General features: G+C 41.7%; 1 protein-coding gene across 1 annotated transcript; it reads right to left on the reverse strand.

Moving 5' to 3' along the window:
• On the reverse strand, window positions 1-25327 carry mob1a (MOB kinase activator 1A). The gene is made up of 6 exons (XM_084323792.1): window positions 25025-25327; window positions 23305-23471; window positions 19577-19670; window positions 14355-14488; window positions 12327-12490; window positions 1-3760 (listed from the first exon to the last, which is right to left on the reverse strand). Exons 1-6 carry the CDS (start codon window positions 25036-25038, stop codon window positions 3683-3685), a joined length of 651 nt encoding a protein of 216 aa, XP_084179918.1. The 5' UTR covers window positions 25039-25327; the 3' UTR covers window positions 1-3682.

The raw sequence follows: 25327 nt of genomic DNA on the forward strand, positions 1-25327 counted from the left end.
TTGTAAATATATAACAAGCCTTTAATTCTTTTGAAAGCCCTTATTCCTTATCTGATACAGAGGGTAAAGTCTCCAATTTGTCTTACAGCACAATCAAATGTGATGCAATGCAACTCCAAGTCATGCCAAAATGTTTCAAATGAAAATTAAGCGGGGGAAGTGGTTCGATGTCTTTTCTTTTTTAAATGTGATTACTGTAGGCCTACATATGAAAAAGAAAATATTTGCTCAGATAAAGATTATTTCAAATTACAACCCCTTAAGAGACCAGCCCTAGGCAAAATATATTTGAAGACATTTAAATAACTGAAATTTGAATGAGTTGAAATGCACTTGATTTATCTTGCCAGAGACATAAACCGCCGAAAATTCGGATTAATCACTTGCAAAATATTTGAAATGTATTCAAGAACTTTTTTGCCCAGGTCTGAAAACAGTGTGAATTCACAAAGTGGTATGTCGTGAAATACACATATTAGTTCACCTAATCACATTGCTTGGGTTCTGTGAAGCATTCAGTGTTTAAACAATGCCCTTAGAATATCAAACAAGCTGGCTGGTAACATCATCCATGATTGTCTGACTTTTAGGTTCAACTGATATCGCACAATCAATTATCCTCTCTGCATTCCTAGAAATCAAAATGTGGTATTACAGTTGCAGTTTGACACAAGATGACACAGCAAACAGCCCTGCTGTTTTAACCAAAATAAGAGCAGAAAATGACCTGTGGTAAAATTGTACATGAACCAATAGGACAAATAACACATCCACAGGAAGTACTACATACATCTCATGTCAATCATCCTTGTTGGACAACAGGTACAATGACAGCTGTTACCCGGGATGCACCGATATCGACTCAGATATCAGAGACACGGCTGAAACCAGGCTAATATAGGCTAGAAGGAGAATTTCCTCCATTCTAAAATCTAGTACCAAGACCAACATGCAACATGTCAGGAATCAAAGCAAAGTAACTTGATTTTCTAAAAAGATAAATGCACACAGAAAATATAATAATTTTGGTCCAGTGACCCCAAACTAATAGTGTATACTGTACAATGAAAGTAATGGATGTGGTTGGTACTTACTATTGGACAGTGCATAACAGTTTGAATCGGCAGTTCAGAACAGTGCTCAACAGTTTGGTACTCTGAATCTGCAGTTCTTAACAGTTTGGTACTGACTCGGGTGAGATGGTGATATCGGTGCATCACAGCCATTACTGTATTTTCCACACCAGAGCAAAAAAAGAAAAAAATATATATTTAACACAAACTTTGTATGTGAATAAGTACCAGCATGCAAGAGACTGACATTCAGAGTTACATAATTAAAAGGCACCTTGAGCTAACTGAAATTACAGTAAAACTACAAATTCATATTAAACAATGCTACTTTTCATTTTGACAAACCTTGTTAATTTTCATCATGCAGCCCTTTTTTGGTTTCATGATAATATATAACCTTTAAGTGTCAAGTTTCTGATCACAGGGTACTTATGAATAATTATTCTAAAATATATCAAAAGTATCACTGCAAGTATTACTCAAACTACTTTTGTGCATGTGTGTGTGTGTGGGGTATTTAAAAAGTATCATGAAAATAAAACTGTGTAGATGTATAAAACAATATTGTGACTAAATTAAAATAGTTAAAATACAGGACATTAAGTTTAAAATAAAATGTGATCCGACTGTCCTGTCCATTGAATTTTGCACTGTGGGAGAGAGAGGTCCGTCAATGGGTGGACTGTGTGGTCGCCAGTGGATCATCAGACACACCACTAGTTCATGACAGACACTGAGTAATGTATTATTATAAGTGCCTGCCTTACCATTCGATTAAATAACTTCAGCCAGTGGGCTGAAAATGGAATAGTTCTGGTCTCCTAAGTGGGCGGGATATTTACACTGGCGCTATCCCTATTCGTTCACTAGTCTCCTGGTAGCTCACGTGATGAATTACAGGAAATTACTCTGAGTTGCGCCATCTCCTTTATGAACAGTCTCTGCTACAGTACACCGATTGACTGATCCCAAGCACCGCCTTCTTTTCCTGACCCTCCAATCAGACCTTTGTAACAGTTGCTGGAACCCGACCATAACGGTATAGTCGGGAGAAACTCCGCTGACGGAGATTAGTCGCTTCCATCGTTTTAATTCTCCAGATGTGCGAGATTACGTTACTCGCACAGAGAGCGCATTTTCTTTAAAATCTATTTGATCACTTTTATTAACATTTTCCAGGGACCTCTGACCGACATAGCAACAGAGCAACCAAGTGTGGGTGGAGCTTAGGATCTGTCAATTAAGCAGAGATCCTATACAAATACACTCAACATAAAAATTCAGGTCTGAAGTTTCTGATTGCGATTTTTATGAAAGTTCAAGACTCTTGCCGAGTGACATAGTACAAAAGGTCAAATGCAGGAATGTCCTGCATTGTCATTGTGATATTTGGTCACCCTATGTGAAATATTAGCTAAAACTTAAAACAAGATTGCTCATCAATATGAAATAAAAAGACTTGTGAAATTGTTTAGACAATTACCATAAAACTTCATTTAAAATCCGAATCCCTTTTAATGGCCGGGTATATCTACACATAATAATGTCCGGTCTCAATTAGAAGCAGAGTCTACATTCATTGTTTTTGCATTTTGTTTTGAGTCATAATTTGCAATCATAAGTCGGTAATGAGCTAAACCCACTTACATAGCTCCCCCCACCCCTCTCTCTCTTAACATGACACTACAAATCCATCTACCAGACACCCACACAACATAGGCTACACACAGCGATCATCCTCGAGTTAACACTGCTACTTATCATGAAAACGAGGGGCTCCCTCAACTGAGAGTTAAAGGTTTGAATTAAATTGAATCATCATAACAATGCTTGCTAGTGCATAATGTTAGCCAACTACAGAAATACAGTGCGCCTGCATGATAACTAATTTACTCACCATTAGTAGTGCGGCACATGTAAAACTGACTGAATTCGTCCCAGGCCCCCCTCCCACCTCTCTTTCTTTCTCTTTCTCTGGGTGGCACTAGAGTGAAAACGTACCCTCTTGGAGCAAGATCAAATTAATGATTCATAATTGATGTTATTCGATAGCCTAATAGGAGGTAATATTCATACTGGTTTAAATAAACAATTTGATAGTATTTTCCATCTCCACTGAGCAAACGTTTTGTGCAAAAGGAATTAAAGGCCGGTCCTATATAGATGCTGGTCCGAAATATAGGCCGGTCGTATTCAATGATTGAAGCAAATAAAAGCCTGGGCTTGAAATTTGAAGTTTTACAGTATAACACATTTGAAAAAAATAAAAAAAAAACAAGAAGCTGGTTTTCAGTTTACCTCCTAAAGCCCCATGGTCCAATATAGGTCAACAGGTCCCAATTATACAATGTGTTAACCAAAATCCTAGCAAAATATCTTTAATATACTACACTCTCTGGTATCGGATAAAATAACTAAAAAACAAGCTCATAGACGAGCTTAGACGCAATGGGGTGAAGAAAGACAACAGTGTGGTCTTAAAAAAGAAAGGTCCAGGCGAAGGAGGCAAGGAGCCAGAAGAAGGCACAGCGTTTTAAGAGTCGAGACTAGAGGTCACAGAGGTAGCAGTCACAGAGAGAAGGGGGAAGCAAAGAGTGAAGAGGTGGCGTTTATCTGTCCTTGGATCCAAGTTTCTCGATGAGGTCCTGCAGGGGAGCGAGCTCCCGCCGGTCGATGAGGTTGAACTCCTGCACAGACAAGACATGGACACGTACAATTAGAAGATCATCCTGACCACATTTAGTTATTAAAACCATTCACAAGACGGTTCTTTGCATCTCAAATGCAATCTCATGAGATTCTCCTTGACTGTATTGATCTATTTATGACGTGATATTAATTCCAGTCCCCCGTACCGGGCCCGTCGGGCTTAAGGGGCTTGTGCTAAAAAGACATACAACGAAGTTTGTGTTGTTGAAGAAATGCATCACTGATGTTGAAATCTTGTCTCCAGAAAATGACAAACTGAAAAAGATGGTGTCAGATGTACAACTGTTTTTAAATTAATCAATTTAATTGAAATAAATTCACTTTAAATGTATATGTAATGGACAATAACGTTTTTATTCTTATTTTAGACTGGGGTGCCTTGGGATTTTAAGTACTTATGAAGGGTGCCGTGACTGAAAAAAAGGTTGAGAAACGCTGGTATATACGGTGTGGCTCTTTGTGGTACCACAGTGATTTATGTGGCTCTTAGTCTCGGACTGGTTGGCCACCCCTGTCCTAGATGAACGACCCGAGTCTCTGAAGAAGTCTGTCCACTTGGACGTCTCTGAAGAAGTCTGTCCACTTGGACGTCTCACACACAGTGAGCATTGTCTGCCGGGCAGGACGTTTGACAGAAGCAGGATGTTAGTCCTATTATTTATAAATGGGAGTAATTTGTATTTAAGATTAGCCTATATCATACATATAACCATTTACCTTTCACATGTAAAACAGGAGCTGTAAGTGATATTTCATTGTTAAAATAAGTGTTAAATAGCTCTTCATTCTGACAGCCATCACAGTAACATATGTCTCCCAGTACCTCCGCTCTGCAGTAAACAGAAAATAAATTTTCTGGTATACCGTTCCCACTTTATCCAATCACGAGAGAGAATCTTAGATATTTTCACTTATTTCAAGAAATCTTGCCAAGCTAAATCTACTTCGTGCACTGGCAGATTATTTTACTTGCATGTACTTAAAACTAGTTTTTATTTTTGTCAGACCATTGTTGCAGAGTTCCCTCTCAAGATTGGAAAAAGTGGGAGCAGGATAGCAGAAATGTATTTTCTGTTTACTTCAGAGCAGGAGGGACTGGGAGACCCATGGTACTGACCAAACACTCTATATCAGTGACGGCGGTCGGAATGTAGAGCTATTATTTTAACATGTAGACCACTTGTTTTAATTAAACGAATACCACTTACAGCACCTTTAAGATCACTGATTGATTATTATTATATACAACATGGAGAGGTTCATATAGTTCAAACTTTAGTAAAACTAGCAGGCACATGTTGTCCAGTGCTTTGTTATTAAAGCTCTGATCTTTGGAACCCTATTTCCTACTTTCCAATGATGACGTCGATTGGTCCTTTTTTCTTTTAGGTTTATCTTTTTTTATTCGAAGAATTTGTACATATTTATACATTTCAGTTATCCAAATTATACAACTTCCATTTCCTTCCCCATTCCTATCCCCTAATCCCACCCCATCCCACCCAGTGAGGGCGACGACAAACATACATGTAAAATAAAAAAAATTAATTTAAAATTTAAATAATTAAACATAAATACAGATGTGACAGACAAAGCTACGCAAAAAGAAATGAAGTAAAATTAAAAGAAAACAAAAGAAAAAAAATATATAAATAGGAAAGACTGTAATAATAATATATAATATAAGTAATACTCTCCATTTTAGTAGCGTAATTTCCAGATGGTAAACCAAATAAAATGGAAAGTAAATTTAACACCCTTAGCAGACCACCACAATGCCATCTCCCCAGCCATACGTGGGCTAGCAGTGTCAGGAAGGTAGATAGGGGAAGGAGGGGGGTCATGGGGTCCCAAGTTTGGAAGGAGTCATATGGGTTTTGAAATGAGATAGGAAGGGCTGCCATGTTTTGTGGAAGGTATCTGTAGGGCTGGGCGATAAAACGATAACGATAACTATCGCGATAAATTATTTCCTCGAAATAAACATGAAACGTGGTCGCAAAGTTTCGATATATCGATTTTCCAAGCTTGGCTCCGTTCAGCCTCGGCTCAGCACACACACTCACTCACAACAACCAGCGTTACGTGATGACGTGCTACGCACAACAGCTAACAACCAATCAGTGAAGGAGATGGCCGAGACCCGGAAGGAGGTAGGACTCACTCAACAACAAGGCTTGCTAGGCTAATTAGCTTGCACGGCGGCGTTTTATATATTTACGTGCCGAGTATGTGTGTGTTTTGAATTCTGAGGCCACGTTTATGGTAGTGTGGGATATACAGTGGACGCTGTTTCAATATATTGTGGCGGAAGAGAGTATTTTAGTGTCATATTTAGCACATTGTCATGGAATACATCGCTTAGAACCAACAGGCTGGCTAGGATAACTAGCTTGCACGGCACTGTTTTATATATTTACGTGCCGAGTATGTGTGTGTTTTGAATTCTGAGGCCACGTTTATGGTAGTGTGGGATATACAGTGGACGTCGTTTCAATATATTGTGGCGGAAGAGAGTATTTTAGTGTCATATTTATTGTCATGAGATACTCCGCTTGTCGGCTAACGTGCGCAGACTGATGACGACATCAACTCGACTTGAGACATTCGCAGCAGCATAAGAAGTTAATTAAACTTGACGGACATTATATCGACGATAATTATCGATATCGAATTATATGAAAATAATTTTATCGCGATAACGTTTTTGGTCATATCGCCCAGCCCTAGGTATCTGTGTGGCCTTGTGTTGTAAATCTGATTTTCTCTATATGTATAAGAGACATAACATCCCTCATCCAGTGTAAGTGTGATTGGTCCTTTCTACGCACAATCCATGCCGTCCCTCATACTAGCTTTGGATAGTTGGCCACAAATCAATGCAAAGTCATTGGGGTCAAGCTCCTAGTCTGTGCAATTTGACCCGAGGCTCACTGAAATATACTCCACAGAGCATACAAGGCAGGTTTCAGTGAGCTTCTGTCAGCTTGTACAGACAGGAGCTCCACTCCATTGACTTTGCATTGGTTTGTGGCCAACTATCCAGAGCTAGTAGGAACAACATGGATTGTGCCGAGAAAGAACTCTGCCACTCAATCAACATCATCATTGGCAAGTAAGAACTAGGCATAGGCTTCCAAAGATCAACCCAAACCATTCATTCACTAACATTGTTGTCCCCCAATTCAAATAGGTGCATAAAATAACAAAGCATCAAATCCTACAGCTAGTGCAGAGACACCTTGAATAGTTAGCTTCAGGGCATGTCGTTTATGGGGGTAAACACTAGGAAAGCTGCAGGCCCAGATGGGATAACAGGACGAATACTCAAGTCCTGTGCAAATCAGCTAGCTCCAGTGTTCACCACTATATTCAACCTATCCCTGGCCGAGTCCGTGGTCCCTGCCTGCTTCAAGGTGTTCACTATAATCCCTGTACCAAAAAACTCCTCCCCAGCAAGCCTAAATGACTACAGACCGGTGGCACTCACCTCTGTGGTCATGAAATGCTTTGATAGGCTGGTCAAGGATTACATCTGTGCCTCCCTCCCTAGTACCATGGACCCATTGCAGTTTGCATACAGGACAAACAGGTCCACTGATGACATGGTCTCCCAGGTACTGCACAACACCCTTTCTCACCTTGACAGTCAGAAGGGGGGCTATGCGAGATTGCTGTTCATCGACTATATTTCAGCTTTTTTTTTTTTTTTTACTTTTTTTAACATTTTTTAGCGTTTATCGCTTTTCTGGTGTAGGGTGAAACGGGAGAGAGAGCAGGGGAAGACATTCGGCAAATGACTGCGAGTCCGGGAATCGAACTCGGAGTCAACCAGATCCATGACGCAGAACGGTATTCCGCGACGCAGCGCGGTACATGGTGTGCTACTGGAGCACCCCTATATTTCAGCTTTCAACACCATAGTCCCCACCAGACTGGTTGACAAGCTGATCGATCTGGGTATGAGCTCCGCCCTGAGCACCTGGATCCTGGACTTTGAGTGACAGGCCCTAGGCGGTCAGGGTGGGGGGTCATACCTCCAACTCAATCACCCTGAGCATCGGGTCCCCCCAGGGCTGTGTTCTACTCCTGAACATTGGTAAAACCAAGGAGCCGATTGTGGATTTTAGGAGAACACAGCAGGGGACACACACACCACTGTGGATAAATGGGGCTATCGTGGACAGTGTGAGCAGTTTTAGTACCTGGGAGTCCACATCACAGAGGACCTGACATGGACAACACACAGTCTGTGGTAAAAAAGGTGAAACAGCGCCTCTATCACCTGAGACAATTAACTCATTCACCGCCAACGACGAGTACTCGTTATTGGCTGCCAATCGTTGGACAACAACAATGAGTATACTCATTATTTGATTGTTATTTCTTTTATTAGCTATTTCCATTCATAATCCATCCAGGAAGGCTGTGTAACCATAGGGAATGAGTCTTGAGATTGCAAAAGTCCAATACCACCGCCTGGTGGTATGCGGCCGATGTTGCACTCTCTTTGAGACTGTATCTCTCTGTGTCGATGAAATTCCTCCGGGCGGACATTTCTAGTAACCTGGATCAAGAGCTTCACCCAATCGCATTGAATAGTTTTCGGGAACCCCGATTCATTATGCTGTGGTGGGTTATGTCGTGGCCCAAATGGACATACGATCTAGCAGATGGCAATCAAATAATTGGAATATTCTTTTTGGAATCTCACCGGCCACAGGTAAGAACAATTTAACGTCAATTTCAGCTTGGTTGTGCCTTGTTTTCATAGCCATCGCCCTGATCAGTGTATGCTGTTGTACTAATGAATGTCGTTATTGACAATTAATTTTCATGCATTCAAGATGGAACATAATATACAGATCAGCATTTGAATTTTTAATTGTAGCGTGTATAGGGACGAAATGCCAATGGATTAAGTATAATATGCGTCGTGGCCTATTACTAGCCTCCCAGGAATTACCCTAAACCGCTCTAAAACCATACTTATATTCACCACGGTATAAAACGGGAATGTATAGATGGAAAAAATATTCCTTTTTCACATCTTGAACGATAGATACTCAATGTCAAATGGGCCATAGCATTGCATCCATAGCTATAATATATATATATATATATATATATATATATATATATATATATATATAGTTATAGCCCTGCAAACAAGGTGAGCGACTCCCATCGTTTACAGCGGTGGCAGTAGCTACTACAGGATAAGGCTAAGGCTAAGGATAGCTGGCAGTCAATGGGTTAAGGAAGTTCAGAGTATCGGGGAAGATACTCCACTCCTTCCATTCCGGGGCTGTAGAGAGCATTCTGACTGGAAACATCACTGCCTGGTTTGGAAACAGGAAGGCCCTACAGAGAGTGGTACGCTCAGCAGAGCGTACTACGGGTATTGCACTACCACCCTGCTGCAGGACTTTTATAACAGGAGGTGCAAATCCAGAGCCTGCAGAATAATGAAAGACCCCCACCACCCCAACAACAGCCTGTTCAAGCTGCTGCGGTCAGGCAACCGCCTACGCACTCACGCAGCAAGAACAGATACTAAGGCTCACCTTCTTCCCCCAGGCCATCAGAACATTGAACACTGAACTCTCCACACACAAGTACACATGAGCACACACGTACACAACACACATTCTGCATTCGCTCACACAAAAACGGTAACTTTAAACAAAATGGAAAGGACACTTTAAAGGAACGAGGAAAATAAAGGCCACTTTAAGGAAAGAACTGTTGTGGTTCTTGTATAGTTTAGAAATAGCAAGTATAGCATAAGGATATAGAGTAAACTATATTGTATAGTAGTGTACATAGGACCCAGTGCCTTAATTGATAGCTAACTATGTATTGCATTATCGCATGAATTTAACATATCTATTTTATCATGTCTATTTTATGTCTATTTTTATTACCTGTTTATGTCTATTTTATTATTTAGTATTATTGCATGGCCACCCGCATTTCACTGTATGCCCTGGTATGTATGTGACAAATAAACATCTTTAATCTTGAATGTCTTTGCCACCATCTTTAATGTTTATCCACTCTACATTGGCTCCCCATTAATTATCGTGTCCATTTTAAAATTCTTGTTTTAACTTTTAAAGCCCTCCAAGGTAGATCCCCTGTGTACATTTTTAATTTACTGCGCCCCTACTCCCCCAGTCGTGCACTTAGGTCCTCCCACCAAAATCTCCTGGTTGTCCCACGGACCCGGTTAATAACAAAAGGTGACCGGTCCTTCCAATTTATGGCCCCTACCCTTTGGAACACCCTCCCCCTTTCTATGCGTTCACTTGACTCCCTATCCACTTTTAAGGAACAGTTGAAAACGTTTTTATTCAGACATGCTTTTAAATAATTCCTGGTTGTATACGTTGTTTATTTATTTATAATTGTTGTTTTGTTTTTAGTTGCACTCATATTTAGTTATTTAATTGTAACTATGCCTATGCTTACGATGTGTCAGAATTGTTTTATGTGTAGTGCATTCATCTCTATGTTGCTATGTTTTACTTCTGTGAAGCACTTTGTGATTTTATCTGAGAAAGGTGCTATACAAATAAAGTTTACTTACTTACTTACTTAAGATAAGATATTCCTTTATTGATCCCCCTGGGGAAATTCGGGCATCATAGAAGCATGGGGGAAGGGGAGGTACAGGTATGGGCAAAGTAATGGAAGAAAGGCATACATATAGGCAATGAAATTGTATCAGAATATATGAATATTGTTTATATATATTATATTAGATATTTTTTAATTCAAAACCACTTAATAGTCAGACTGCCAGGACGATCCAACGGACCGTTTGCATATTTGTAATGTACTGTATGTAATTCTGGTGATGTATGGAGAAGGCATGTTGTAGTCTACACCCAGACATACAGTACGGCAGTGCAACGACCAGGGGCAAATTGAGATGAGCATTTTCTATTTAAAAACAGGATTAAAATCTTTTGCGGCTTTGTTTTTTTTCTCCGCTGCCTACCATATTCTCTCTCTTTCACTCTCTCTCCCAGTCCCTCCCTTTTGTCTGTCTCTCGCTCTACCACAACCCCAACTCTCTCTCTCTGTGTGTGTGTGCGTCTTTCTCTGCGTTCCTCTTTCTCGCTCCTCATATAATTTGCGAGTCGGCAACCAGTAAACCATACAGGCGAAGCCGCCTATAACACTAGTATTCTCACAGAGACAACAGCTCTACTCACTATGCAAAGACCAATATCACTTGCGGATAGGATCGTATTCTTGTTCTTCTACAACTTGGATATGTTGTTGATACGACACGGAATACGCTCATAATATTCCTAGATATGCAACACATTTTCTGTGGATAAAGGGGCAACAGTGGCTCAGTAGGTAGAGTGGTCTTCTTGTAATCAGAAGGTCCCTGGTTAGATTCCGGCTCCTCCTGGCAGTGCGTGTTGGAGTGTCCACAAGCGAGACGCTTAACCCCTAACTGCTCCCGATGAGTTAGGGGTTAAGTGTCTTGTTTAAGGACACTTTGGCACACTGCTGGGAGGAGCCAGAATTTAACTGGGAACCTTAAAAATCCCGGACGATTGCTCTACCTCCTGTCACCCCCACTGTCGCCGTCGGTGTGTGTGAATGTATGAGTGAATGTGAGGCATAAGTTGGATAAAAGCTGCTATATAAACGCAGTCCATGAACTGAAAGCATTCACTGTGGAAACAGTGTGGGGTTGGCTGGGTTGACAGCTGCTGGTCAGAAGAGTATCACATTTGTCAAGGAACCGCGGCTTCAGAGAATGTCATTCAGGCGTTTACAGAGGGGAGCGGCCGGTTCGTCAGCTGACAAATTTAAAATGTGGATATGGAGTCACAGGGGTAGACTTGCAAGGAATGCCATCGCATGTCACAAGTCGAGGCAAAGCGTAACAATTCACAACAAACAATTCACATGTGGTACGGCCCGGGCAAGCGTACCTCTCCAACACAAGGTGGGGGGACCACGCTGAACAAATCTGCGTAAATGGGCGTGCCGAGGCTTCCAATAATGTTAAGTTCACTCTGCCAAGTACACAACTCTCATCTACGTGACTGGTGCGTGCGCAATTATTATAATTTTTTATCAAAATGCATGCGTTGACATTTATTTTAAAAGGAGCTGCAAGTGGTATTTTCTTTCAAAATTAATTAATTAAAATAAGTAGTCTACATGTTAAAATAATACTAAAGTCTCTGTATTTCTGTTTGAACTAAATTAACCTCTCCATGTTGTATATAATCAATCAGTGATCTTAAAAAGGTGCTGTAAGTGGCATTCTTTTTGTTAAAATAAGTGGTCTAACTTACATGTTGAAATAATAGCTCTACATTCAGACAGCCATCACTGAAATAGAGTGTTTTGGTCAGTAACAATGAGTCACCCTGTCCCTCCGCTCTGCAGTAAACAGAAATAAATGTTCTGGTATCCCGTTCTCACTTTATCCAACCAGGAGATTAGAATTAGAGTGGTCCCTGGAACAACGCCGATTAGGAGTCCTACGGGAGCGCGCGGCCATCTCACCTGAACGAAGAAGATGAAGTGCTTGAAGGAGGTGTTGAGGTGAGCCTCCTCCTGGAGCTGCATCACTGAGTCGAAGTGTTGGTGGTAGATGTGGGCATAGACCCTGAACAGGCGCTTCAGGATGGTCTTGGCCACAGACATGAAGTTCTTGGGAAAAGGCACTCCTATGGAAAGGTAGTTTAGAAGGCAGTAGAACCTTGCTCATTGTGGCCCTTCATTAACACCAGTGAAGTGTTAAAAGTGTCATATCTGATTTGTCACAGCATCATTCTAAGCATGGTGGTTAACACTTTGGGATTGCCAGCTCTATTTGTCTATGGAGAAGTACCCCTTCTTTGCATGGCTATAACTTTTTAAATTCTATTGCTACATTGCCATTATTAGGGCCCATTCAAAGTCCTATATGTATTGTTCATTGTGTAGCAACGTTAAAATTCACATATTCATAGTAAAGTATGGTCAAATGTATAAGTATGTTTTCATCTCTTTCTGCAGCTTTCTCCAGAACGTGATCTATAGCCCCAAATGCATTATATTGATGATGAAATACAGTTTGATGGCAATCGGGGCGATATAAAAAATTTCAATTGGACGTACTTCTAGAATGATCTACGTATGATCTGATGATGACCGGATGGGCGGGGGATCGTTTATAATTCCGTGGGCAGCGTTATATCATTCATCTAGTGTGGGTCATATGTTCATCATAACAGTTTATATGGAACACGTTCAAAAATAACGCTGAATCTTACCTGATCTTCCTCGCGCCGTTGGACGATCAGCGTGGTGTAGACCGTTTTCGATTATGGGATGTTTATCCTGATGAACCATTTCCAGCTTGTATAATACTATATACGTCCAAATCATGTTGTTTATCGAGTTATTGGCAATGGATCGCTATATATTGTGACGAGCCAGAGTGCCGGCAGCCAAACCGAGTGCCCGGAAGTAATATGGCCGACCAGCACAACCTCCACAGCACTTCCTGTTTGGCGATTGCGCCGATCGGCCACCAGATGGCGCTCCTGAACCGCCAGAGAGCTCAGTGGGTCCTCCTGGTGGATCTCAGGCCAGCGGAGGGGAAATATGAATCCGATCACAGATTTTTGAAATATTGATATTAAAGACGCTGTAAAGCGTCCTTCGGCAACTTGAGCATGGCCGGGAATGACGCTGTAAAGCGTTTCCCGGCACCCAAAGTGTTAATCATGATATCGGCAGGTTTCAATTTAAGACATTTTTAATACCAATTTCACAACCATACTTGCAAAAAACAACAACACATAACACTGGCGGCTGCACTCGTGCGCCAAATTTAATTCTTGCGCGTTCCATACAAGCTCCCGGTAGCCCTGCAAAAAACAACAACTTGACTACAAAGACATTTCATATATTTAATATTATTTCATCTCCCGACAGCCGGGCTGCCCCAAAAATGTAATGCCTGTGCAAATGAAATTCAAGACTTTTTAATCCCCCCCAGATACCCTGTTAATGTCAATGGGGGTGGGGGACCGGATTTAGAGGGCTTAATGCTCCCCCATCAACTTCAACTAGCATGCTTACATGATGCTTAGCATGATGCTAACAAAGACCACCTTTCTGGATGAATCACTCCTTCATGCCGTTTCATGAAAAAACGGGTCCAGGTGCTTTTTAGTTAGACTGAAAGGACTTCCAGTTTGCGACACATCAGACAGGTTTCCTAAAAACGTGTACTACTGCTGTTTAACATGAATGAAATCCATTGAGACAAACCACCTGTACGGTCTCATTTGCATTTGAAAGGAATTATATTTGCATAGTACGCCAACAAGGAAATTCCAACAAATGCGCTTGATTAACAGAATGACTTCTTAATTCTTATCACTCCATGGTGATTCACTGGGCCATTGTGGTTGTCCAGTCAATTTAGACATCTGATGTTCAACTCTTCTGCCGGAATGAATTGAACAGGTTCTATTGATAGAGGTGGTCCATCATGGAATTGGAAAATTAATGGAATTTCATAATTCATATGTAACTCACCGATCTTGGAAGGGAAAAGTGTCTCATCGTCCAGCTGATCCTGCACCCAGGTCATCAGGTAGTCTATGTACTTGGGGGCGGAGCATTTGATGGGCTTCTTAATATTGGTGCCATCAGCCCAATGGTATTCATATCTAGAGAATGACATATGAAGAGACTTGAGGTTAAAGCTAATTTCATCACAGAAGAACCATCAGCTGCTGTTCTACTTCGCCTAGCATGTGTCACGTGAACCTGCTCTAAAAACCATCATGTAATCAATGTGATGTACAGTTACTACTAGGGATGGGTGAGTAATCCATTACTCAAGTACTCGCCATTTCAACTGACCTCGAGTGGTTTTTAAGGGTGCTCGAATTTATTTTGGTTACCACCAAATTATTTTGCCATTGAAGCAGAAATGTCGTTCTGAAATCTCGCTCTGAAATCCCGCTAGGCGAGAGTTGTTGCAGGAAGACAACAACTGGAAGCTGTGGAGCATGACATCCTTTATCCAGCCTCTTTGCTAGCGTTACTGTGAAGTTTGTTGCACCGCTAGTTTGTTGCGCTATCTAAAAAGATAAAAACAGTGGTTCGTGTTTGTACATTTCCAAATTGTGCAAACAACATGTCTCCCACTTTGCATAGCGTTCATAAACTATTGATATGGACATGACGTTCCAGACAGAATGGACGTAATGTAATTATTACAAATGGTAACTGACCGTTTTGACTGACGATACACAGCATCGGGTATATTTCTGTGCATCGTTATGTCCACTGAGTGAGACATAAAACTGGTAGCGTGTGTGTGTGAGACTCTGCCCAATAGCTTGTTATGGTTTATTTTTTTATTTATTTATTTTTTTAATCCACTTTTTCTCCCATTTTCTATATTTTTCTCCCATCCCAATTTCGTATCATCCAATTCAACCCTCCCCTGTCACGAACGCTGTTTCTTGCCTCCCACAAGCCGGCTGCAATGTGGACTAAGTCATACATAGCACAAGTCCCCTCCGGTACTTGAGGTAACGGCAGTCGCATCTTTTCACCTGCGCAGCTCGATCTCTCAGTGGCGAGGAGTAACGCGTGGGAGGCTCACGCTGCCCCCGACACTTCCTGATTCTACTGCGCAGGCGCACCAACCGACCTGTAGGAGTCGCTGTCCACAACGCCCGATCCCCACCCATCAGTTTCCCACCCCCTAATACGGCCAATGTGTATTAGTATGAACGACCAGCTAAACTGAAAGCAATGTGGAGCGCTGGGCTCGAACAGGCAAGCCCAGCGTCTCCGTCATTTGTGGCGAGCGCCTTGCCCACTATGCCACATAGCCGCCCGTTTCTGCAACGCTCTTTAACTCATTGACTGCCACGCTGGCCGCGCATCCTGCGGTCAGTAGGCCAGCTTTTCGTGACTGTTTTCCACGATATTTCATGATCTTTGCGGAGCTATTTGTATATTCTATATTATAGCTATGGGGAAAATGGTATGGCTCATTTGACACACTATTTGCAGTACAACATGTAAAAAAGGCGTTCGTTTCTACACACTGTAGTTTGTAGTTTATTACACGCTGAACATCGCCCATTTCCGAAAGAATCCAGTCCACAGAGCGAGCCTCGATGCATCGGTGCATTCATTGACAATATTGCTGCCTTTCTATCAGAGTTCAAAAGGTAGACGATACTGCCATCTGGTGAGATTCGATCGGCATTGCAATTCCAGCGTATGTGGCTGTGCCACGGTGATTCAGAGAGCTCTGGCCGGGTCTGTAGAGCGGGGATCAAAGGAAAAAGATCAAACGATCTAATAACGAGTTGTTATTGGCGCCCAACAACGCATGGCGCCCAATAACGAGTATACTCAATATTGGCGGGATTGAGTTAAAAAGGAACACACCAACATTTTGGGAAATCAGAGAGAGACAAGAAGATAGATAACAGTTTCCTCTCTCTGTGCGTTCAGTAGAAAGCTTATCTGGCTGCACGTTAGCCTAGCTTAGCATAATGAATGGAAGCGGACATGGCCGGTTAGCCTTCGGGAGAGGTGTAAGTTGGACAATGCCTAGGCTAACCGAGAAGACGGTAAGCTAATTTCCCAAAATGTTGGCGTGTGAGAGACAAGAAGATGGATAACAGTTTCCTCTCTCTGTGCGTTCAGTAGAAAGCTTATCTGGCTGCACGTTAGCCTAGCTTAGCATAATGAATGGAAGCGGACATGGCCGGTTAGCCTTCGGGAGAGGTGTAAGTTGGACAATGCCTAGGCTAACCGAGAAGACGGTAAGCTAATTTCCCAAAATGTTGGCGTTGTAAAAATAGATGTGCCTAACAATTACTTGCGCATTACTCTAGTAATTCATGAGTACTGGATCTGGGAAGACATTACTCGTACCCATCCCTAGTTACTACAGCCTTATTACGTTGGGATAACAACACAGAAATGTCTGCTGGTTTCAGTTAGGGGGCTGTAGCTCGCATTATATTTGTTAAGAAATACTGGAATATTTGGAACTTCTCGTCTATATCATCACAGAGACAAATGACACCAGACCTCTTATTGTGCAAAATAATCTGAAGCATTTTCAATAAGGGGGGGGAGAGGAATGACAATATTCAATCTTATTTCATATCAAACGCCTGCTCTGATCGGAAACCTATTTAAAACAAATGTTATACAGCTTTAGTGTCTAGTTCAAGTTGTTTCATTTGTCACATATAAGGTACATGTATATTATAGTGAAATGCTTGGTTCTGTATGAGCCCTCCTGAAATTGTGCTTCATACAGTAAAAAGTAAAAGAATAAAGACCAAACACGATTCAAAATATACAATATACAAAACAAAAATATACAAAAGCAAAATGCAAAAATTAGGTAGAGAGGTAGTGCAAATATATATTTTTTTTAATCTACTTTTTCTCCCCATTTTCTATTTTTCTCCCATCCCAATTTCGTATTATCCAATTCTACCCTCCCCTGTCTCGAACGTTGTTAGACCATGCCTCCCACTTGTCGGCTGCAATGTGGACGAAGCCTTGCATCACGTGTCCCCTCCGGTACACGAGGAGGCAGCCGTCGCATCTTTTCACCTGCACAGCGCGGGTCCTACTAATCACCCCAAAGTACCAGAAAATACCCTAAAGTACCCCAAAATACCCCAAAGTACCCTAAAATACCACAAAGTACCCCAAAATACCCAAAATATACCCCAAAGTACCCCAAAATATCTCAAAATACCCCAAAGTACCATAAAATACCCTAAAGTACCCAAAAATACCCCAAAATATACCCCAAAGTACCCCAAAGTATACCTCAAAGTACCAAAGTATACCCCAAAGTACCCCAAAAATACCCCAAAGTACCCTAAAATACCCCAAAATACACCAAAGTACACTAAAATACCCCAAAGTAACAGAAAATACCCCAAAGTACCCCAAAGTACCCCCAAATACCCCAAAGTATATCCCAAAGTACCAGAAAATACCCAAAAGTACCCCAAAATACCCTCAAATACCCCAAAGTATACCCCAAAATACCCCAAAGTACCATAAAATACCCCAAAATACCACAAAGTACCCCCAAATACCCCAAAACACCCCCAAAGTATATCCCAAAATACCCCAAAGTACCAGAAAATACCCCAAAATACCCCAAAGTACCCCAAAGTACCCCAAAGTATACCCTAAAATACCAAAAGTATCACAAAATACCCCCAAAGAACCTCAAAGTTCCCCAAAGTATACCTCAATGTACCACAAAATACTGGCTCAGAGGTAGAGCAGGTCAACTAATGATCATATGGTCAATGGTTTGGGCATTGGTTTGAATCCCAGCTCCTTCTGTTCACATGCCGAAGTGTCCTTGGGCAAGACACTGAACCCCAAATTGCTCCCAATGAGTCTGGCTGCCATTGCTCTGTGAGTGCATGTGTGAATTGGTGAAGGAGAGGCAATTATAAAGCTCTTTGTGCAGGTAGGAAAGCCCTACCCTATTTTGGGGTATACTTTTGGGTATTTTGGGGTACTTTGGGTATTTTCTGGTACTTTATTTTGGGGTATTTTGGGGTATTTTAGTATTTTAGGGTAATTTGAGGTACTTTGGGGTATACTTTGGGGAGTAACGCGTGAGAGGCTCAAGCTGCCCCCGATACTTCCTGATTCTGCTGTACAGGCGCACCAACCGACCTGTAGGAGTCACTGTCCACAACGTCCGATCCCCACCCACCGGCTTTCCCACCCCCTAATACTGCAATTGTATTAGTATGAACGACCAGCCAAGCCGGAAGCAACGCCGAGAGCTGGGCTCGAACCCAGCATCCCCTGCGTTAGTGGCAAGCGCCTTGCCCACTGCGCCACTTAGCCGCCCAGGTAGTGCAAATCTTTTAGTAATAAATAGATAGTGTAATTTATTTTACAGCATGCAGTCAGTCCATCTTCATTCCAAAACACAAGTTTTGACATTAGAAGCCACACACAGTAGCGGTAGGGGAAGGAGGAGTCTCGATTATGATGATGTCGACAGGAAGTGAAGGCCAGGTCTCTTCCTCTCCATTACAGACAGAGCGTAGACAAACAATCTTGGGGGAATGAGAACAGAGGAAGTGCCAGATCTAGATTCTACAGCCTCTACAGGGACTGCGAAAAGGTCCAATTCCTGTTTTGTTGCTTTTTCTGCACGTGATATTCAGACGATTCTTCGACCCGACAGTAAACAAGACCATGTGATACGCGAATGCGCGGTTTGGTTCTCTAATATCCGTCACATAAACATCAGCGACATGTTGGAACCTTTACGCTACACATCAATGGCAGTCATAAGGACTACTGCAGCATGATTTGTAATAAGGGGTCAAATCATCATGAAAATCAACAACCCTTTTCATGCTAAATGATGATAAGTTGAGGTTAAAACTGATGGGAGGGGGGACACTGTAGATAGTACTGATCTAACAAACTGAACTGTATCAAACGACAAATTAGCACTGACGTGCGTTGCAATCAGGGTGGGAAATGCCAGCCACATTCTGGTCAATTCTGTCGGTGTCTGTTCGGTTTGTCTACTAGACAGTTTGGCAGGAAGAGAATCACTCAGTTTGGCAAGAGAGTAACAAGTCATGAATCCACTAGTCATCATTTACCATGGGGACTGCCAATGTAAACTAGCTTTTTGGCTACATTTACATTCTATTTTATATGGACTACAATCACAGTGGAGGAACATGAGGAAAGAAGCGTCTCGTTACCTGGGTCCAGCGGACATCACGGAGCAGCTGGTCTCGGTGCAGAACTCTGTGATGGTGCCGTAGAGCATGTTGATCTGGTTGAAGAAGTCCACGGCTGTAAGAGGAGATAGGGAGGAGACCCGTTGGACGCAGAACCAATAGACGTGGAAGAAACGTGCTGCTCAAGGCCACGGTGATTGAGAAGCAGAGTTAAGACGGACTCGAGATTCTCATCTCCAACCACACCAGACAGGATTTAAGCCTAACTGTTAGGGCTGCTTGATTATGGCAAAAATCATAATCACGATTATTTTCATCATGATTATGTGACGACAACTGAATTTGTTGTACCCATCTTCTCAACCAAAAGCTACCTTTCTGTCATCTTCTACAAGTTATCAAAGACTTTCAAAAGAACTGGAGAAATGCACTGTGGCTCCCTCCTCCCTCAACACCAGCTGAAACCTCTGTTTGGGCCTGGGGGAGGGGTGGAGCACACCGCAGTGAAGGAAGGGTGCACTGCATTTACAATAGAAAATGAGAGAAAAACGTCAACAAAACTAAACAACCAGCGTCATTTGTGTTTTGGCTATTCTCTATATAGCCTATATCTTTCGTCCGATATGATTCTCAGTTCAAAATAATCTTTCCAAGGTTCACTATGAAGCAGCTGTTTGGTGCCGGTCGTGTGTTCAATTGGAATGTTCTCACTCAGACTGTCCTTTACTAAAGACATTCTTAATCAACTAACAGCAGGGCTAAAACTACTAAAACGTATGTAGAATTATGAGATTTCAGCACCATGACTCGATACATAACCATTTGTCTAGCACAGTCTCTGGAGCGTAACAGTAAGAAGCATTTTGTATAAAAGTATTCTGTACTTCTGTATGACAACTATTAAAGAAACTTGAACTTGAAACTTGAAACCATTGGTGCTGTTCTCTAATGCAGCCATCAAGTTCAAATACTCTAGACCAGTGGTTCCCAAAGTCGGGGTCGCGACCCAAAGGTGGGCCGCGAGCAGCCACGGATGGGCCGCGAGATGATTTAAAAAAAACAAAAAATAAAATAAAGAAAAATAAAAAATAAACTTTTTTTTATTTTTTATTTTTTTATTTTAATTTTTTTTGTCAGGTCACTGAACTTAGAAGCAGGCCAGGACAGTTTTTCTAGTTGTATTCTAAAATTCTATTCTATTGTATTCTAAAATGTGACTATATGGTTTTATATTAACTTAATAAATAAACAAAAACGAAAAATCTACTTATTTCAACGAACATTTCAAACTAAATAACAGATTATGCACATAAAACGCTGAAAACAACCGAAGCAACAATAGTATTTTAATGAGGCTATTATTATTATCATTATTATTTTGCAACAAGTTAGCCCTCTCATAAATAGCACATATAAATGAATAACTAACTTGAACTAACTTAATAGGATTGAAGTGATATTTGGCTTAAAAAAAAATCGGTCACCTGGCAAAAAAAAAAAAAAAAAAAAAAAGGCCAGACGATGTGCATTGGGCCGCGGCTCTCTGACGCCTTATTTTCTGGGTCCCGGCCTGAAAAGTTTGGGAACCCCTGCTCTAGACCAGTGGTACTCAGACGTGGCTCAACTCAGGAGCCACATTGACAAAAGATATTTTTTGAAAAAGCCACAAAAACACCCAGTTCTTCAACCAAACCAATATCAGGCTACCGATAGGTGCTTTACAAGCTATGAAAAACATGATCATGTACTGCATGCTGTACCAGTAGGCTTCTGAAATATATTATTATTACCATGACAACCTTAACTATTAATACATATGGCTAAATCACAAGCAGTGTACATTATTGTCATTAATGGTTTCCCCTGGCAAATAATCCACCAGCACACAGTCCATGTATGTAGTGAAGTCCAAAACAACTGTAGTAAAGTCCATATCCAGTTAGAATAATGTAATAGGCTACAGACAGCCTGATCACCACCAAGTCCACAGCTTAGATTCTCTCTCCCAGGTGGGAGAGACAGAGGTGAGGCAACACACACACACAAATATTGCAAGAAAGGGGTTAGAGATAGACATTTACAGAGGGAGTGAGAGACAGACGCACACACACACACACTTTAGATTATCTCTCCCCTAGGTGGGAAACAGAGAGGGGAGGCAACACACACACACAGTCACACACACACACACACACACACACACACACAGTCACACAGACTGCAAGAGAAAGGGGTTAGAGATAGAGAGACATTTACAGAGGGAGAGTGACAGAGAGAGGGGAAGAGACACAGTCGGAGACACACAGAGGGAGAGAAGGGGTGGTGGGAGAGAATGCACAAAGAACTTTAGGTTTACTGTACAAAAGTATATTAGTCTGTAAACGGTTAGCAGGAGAGAAACATTGGACTCACTCACCCCATTCAGGGGGACGTGTGAAACTTCTGCAACACGATACCTTTGTAATCAAGCTCTATGCTATCCTGGAAACGGGGATCTGGGGCAGTTCAGTTCTGTTTGGCCTTTTTCAGTTATTTCACCTCCTTCAGGAATAACGGCAGGCCTGTAGCTACTAGTGGACACCAGGTGTTTTCACAAAGCAGACAAATGCAACTTGAATGTCCTGTAGCTTCTACTCTTCTTCTCACTTGTGTTTTCATAATTTATTTTTGTCTTTTTGGCGTCACATTAGCTTTCTGACACGATGAGCGCACACAGATGCAGGACCAAGATCAATTTTGGACGTTCGTTCAAAGGGAGAGGAGAGGGAGATTTTCATAGGTCAGTGGTTGTGACCAACTAATTACCCTGCATGATCATTTGCATTTGGTTCTGTATTACTTTCAATTAGTAGGCTAAACGTAAACTTGCCAAGCGCATGGTTAACGTTAACTGGCCAGCTGCCACCTGTAGGTAGCTGGCCAGCTAACCAGCAAACCGTCATCCATCTATCTAACCGTTACTGATCTGTCACTCTGAATTATTTGCCATGTTAAGGTTGAGCGATGCTCTGTGTTTAGATATTCCGCACTGTTCTGTGTCACACACGCATGCTGTAACCAATCCCATTGGCTAGTGAGCGTGACAATCTGGTTGGATGCAGCTCTCACTCTCAGTCACCGTCATCAAAGTCCACAAAAGAGAATAGAGGATGAAAGGGACGTCATCTCTCGCTTTCTCAACACCCCCCCCCCCCCCCCCCCATCTCTTTGCTTTCTCCTCAGCTCTACATTGATCTCACGAATGGCTTATATGGACTCCAAATGACGGCAAACCGCCATAGCGATGGAGAATTTTAATCCCTCCAATAATCATAGGACTTTGTCAACATGCGTTTCCGACATGTAGTCATGTAGAAGAAGATCAATGACCTATTTAAATCCAGTGCCAATCAGAGATGTGCTCATAGTTTTTCAGGAGATGACTCATTCAGCGTTTGGGGAGGGGGTGGATAGATAAAGAAACGCTGACATCATGACTAATAGCCCCGGCCCACACGCGTGCAGAACACAACAGTGTTTTTTCTGAGTTTTCGGCCTCCCATCCACATGAACATTTTTATTGGAGGTCATGCCATCGGGACATTTCATATGAGTGTTTTTGCACTCATAAACCCCCTGTTTTCAAAAACACACTGCATACCGCATATTCGTGGGCATGGCCTGGCGATTCAGGGTTCCAGTCAACTGTGTTAAACAAGGCAGGTGTGAAAGTGCCTTTTCATGTCGGTTCCTCTTGCACATCGACTTACTGTTGACAGCGATCCATTCGTTGAGGTCCTCCCCCTCGGGTAGCATTACAGCCTGCCTAAGGTTCCCACTCCCCAGCGTTGCCTCGGCGTGCTTCAGCAGCTCATACTGGTGCGAGCCCTCGGGGATGTTCTTCTTCGGCTTGAAGGTCTTTGATGAGCGACTGCCACTGTGCAAAAGCAAGAACAGTGGAGTTAAAGGGGAACTATTTTACTATTTCTTTCACTATTTGGGCACTTTTACACAATTCCTGTGAGTTTATGGAACACCTCTGTAATTATATATATTTTTTAATTCATTGTTTTGTATTTCTAATAAAGTCCTCAAAAACAGCATTTTTCTACCTGAAGATCTTAAGCTGTTTTGAGGCTGGGCTCCTAAACCACTGTGTGGCCTTCGCGGCATCTGGGACATTAACATGCAGCGGTGTCTCTCTGACATCACAAATCATCACATTTTCAGATGACTCAGTTCAGTGAGGGTGAATATTGTGAGAGGAGAATTGGAAGAATGCGCCAATATGAGAATTAGAGACATAGATCATATTAATATAAGTCCACATAGCTAGGAAACAATGCTAAACACTGAAAAAGGCCATTTATAAGATAGTTCCCCTTTAAGAACCTGTGTGTGAACAGACTCAGTCGTACTCAATGTGACGCTGGAATATGAGGAGTTTATGCTTCCCTTCTGCTCTGCCCAGTAGATAAGACATGTTATCAATGGCCTAGACTTCTTCCTGTTTCAGTTCTCTTTATAGCCGACGCTGATGTTGTTAATGAAATGCTATAATCCATGATTAATGAAATGCTATAACTCCATGAGCAATTCTGGTCACAATATAATTGTGTGAAAAAGCTACATGACAGACAGAAAGTTAGGTGGGTCGCTTTGAGCTTGTTGACGGTACAAGTGATTCATGATCGTTGCAATATTTTCAATAACTGTAGCCATCAACTAGATGCATTGTGACAATTACCATCTTCCTGGACTCTTACTTTTGAAACAACACTAATATTACACCTACTGCAGACTTCTGTATATTTTTACTGTAGGCCTATTTATTTACTGTATATTTTATTCTATTCTTAGGCTATTTGTTTTGTTATTCTTATTCGTGACTTGTTCTGTCTAAATGTTTAATGTGAGCGATTTGCAGTGTCTAAAAGTATTTATATTCTATTCCAATAATGGGAGAAATGTGAGTCACATTCGTTAGAAATTTCGTTGCAGGCTAAATGCCTGGCTGTGTTATCATTACTCTCTCCCCCCATCCATTATTCCAATGACGATTTTGCGACATCAATAATGAGGGTCCTACTATGATACTGTATCAAAACAAAGCATATAATGCTGACGTTAACCAGCGTCTGGACAAAAGTAACATTGGTAACGTTAGCCAAGTTAAATATCAACTTAAGGGGATAAGCAGCGTTAGCGTAACGTTAGCTAAAAACGAATAGTAAGTTAGCAGGTTTATGAAGTGAGACAAGCTAATAATATCAGGTAAGTTAACCAATGTTACTCAAAACAAGCACCCGTTACCGTTAGCTAAAACTAGCAGTAAAGTCAGACAAGCTAGCGAACGTTAGCTTAACTAACAGTTAGCTAGTCTAACATTACTGCTAACTTTAGCCGCTTTAGCTCATGGGTTTGCTTGCTTTGAGTGTTTCCTATCCTTTGGTGCAACTGAAAGGTTAGCTGGTTCAGGGCTGTACTTACAAAAGGAAGCTCATCGTTGCGAATTTGGTCGTTGGAAAACAAGCTAACAAGTCAAATTGACAACAACTCCAAACTCGAGAGAGCAGCAACCGACGTAACGTTACGTCGTTATGGTCAGGAATTGTCTTGAAACTTTAACTGATCTAAATCAACAAGCCAGTTTGTCACGAAAACGTCGCCTGTCAACAACTTCCCTGGGTTTAGCAAATCGGAAGTTTTCAACTAGCCACTTTGGACCACTTGTCTGAATGTCTGCGCTGCGCTGCTGGGGCCAGAAGCTCGCCCTCTCTGTAGGTTCTGCAG

The sequence above is a fragment of the Notolepis coatsorum genome, assembly GCF_963971535.1.
Source record: "Notolepis coatsorum genome assembly, chromosome: 10".
Lineage (NCBI taxonomy): Eukaryota > Metazoa > Chordata > Actinopteri > Aulopiformes > Paralepididae > Notolepis > Notolepis coatsorum.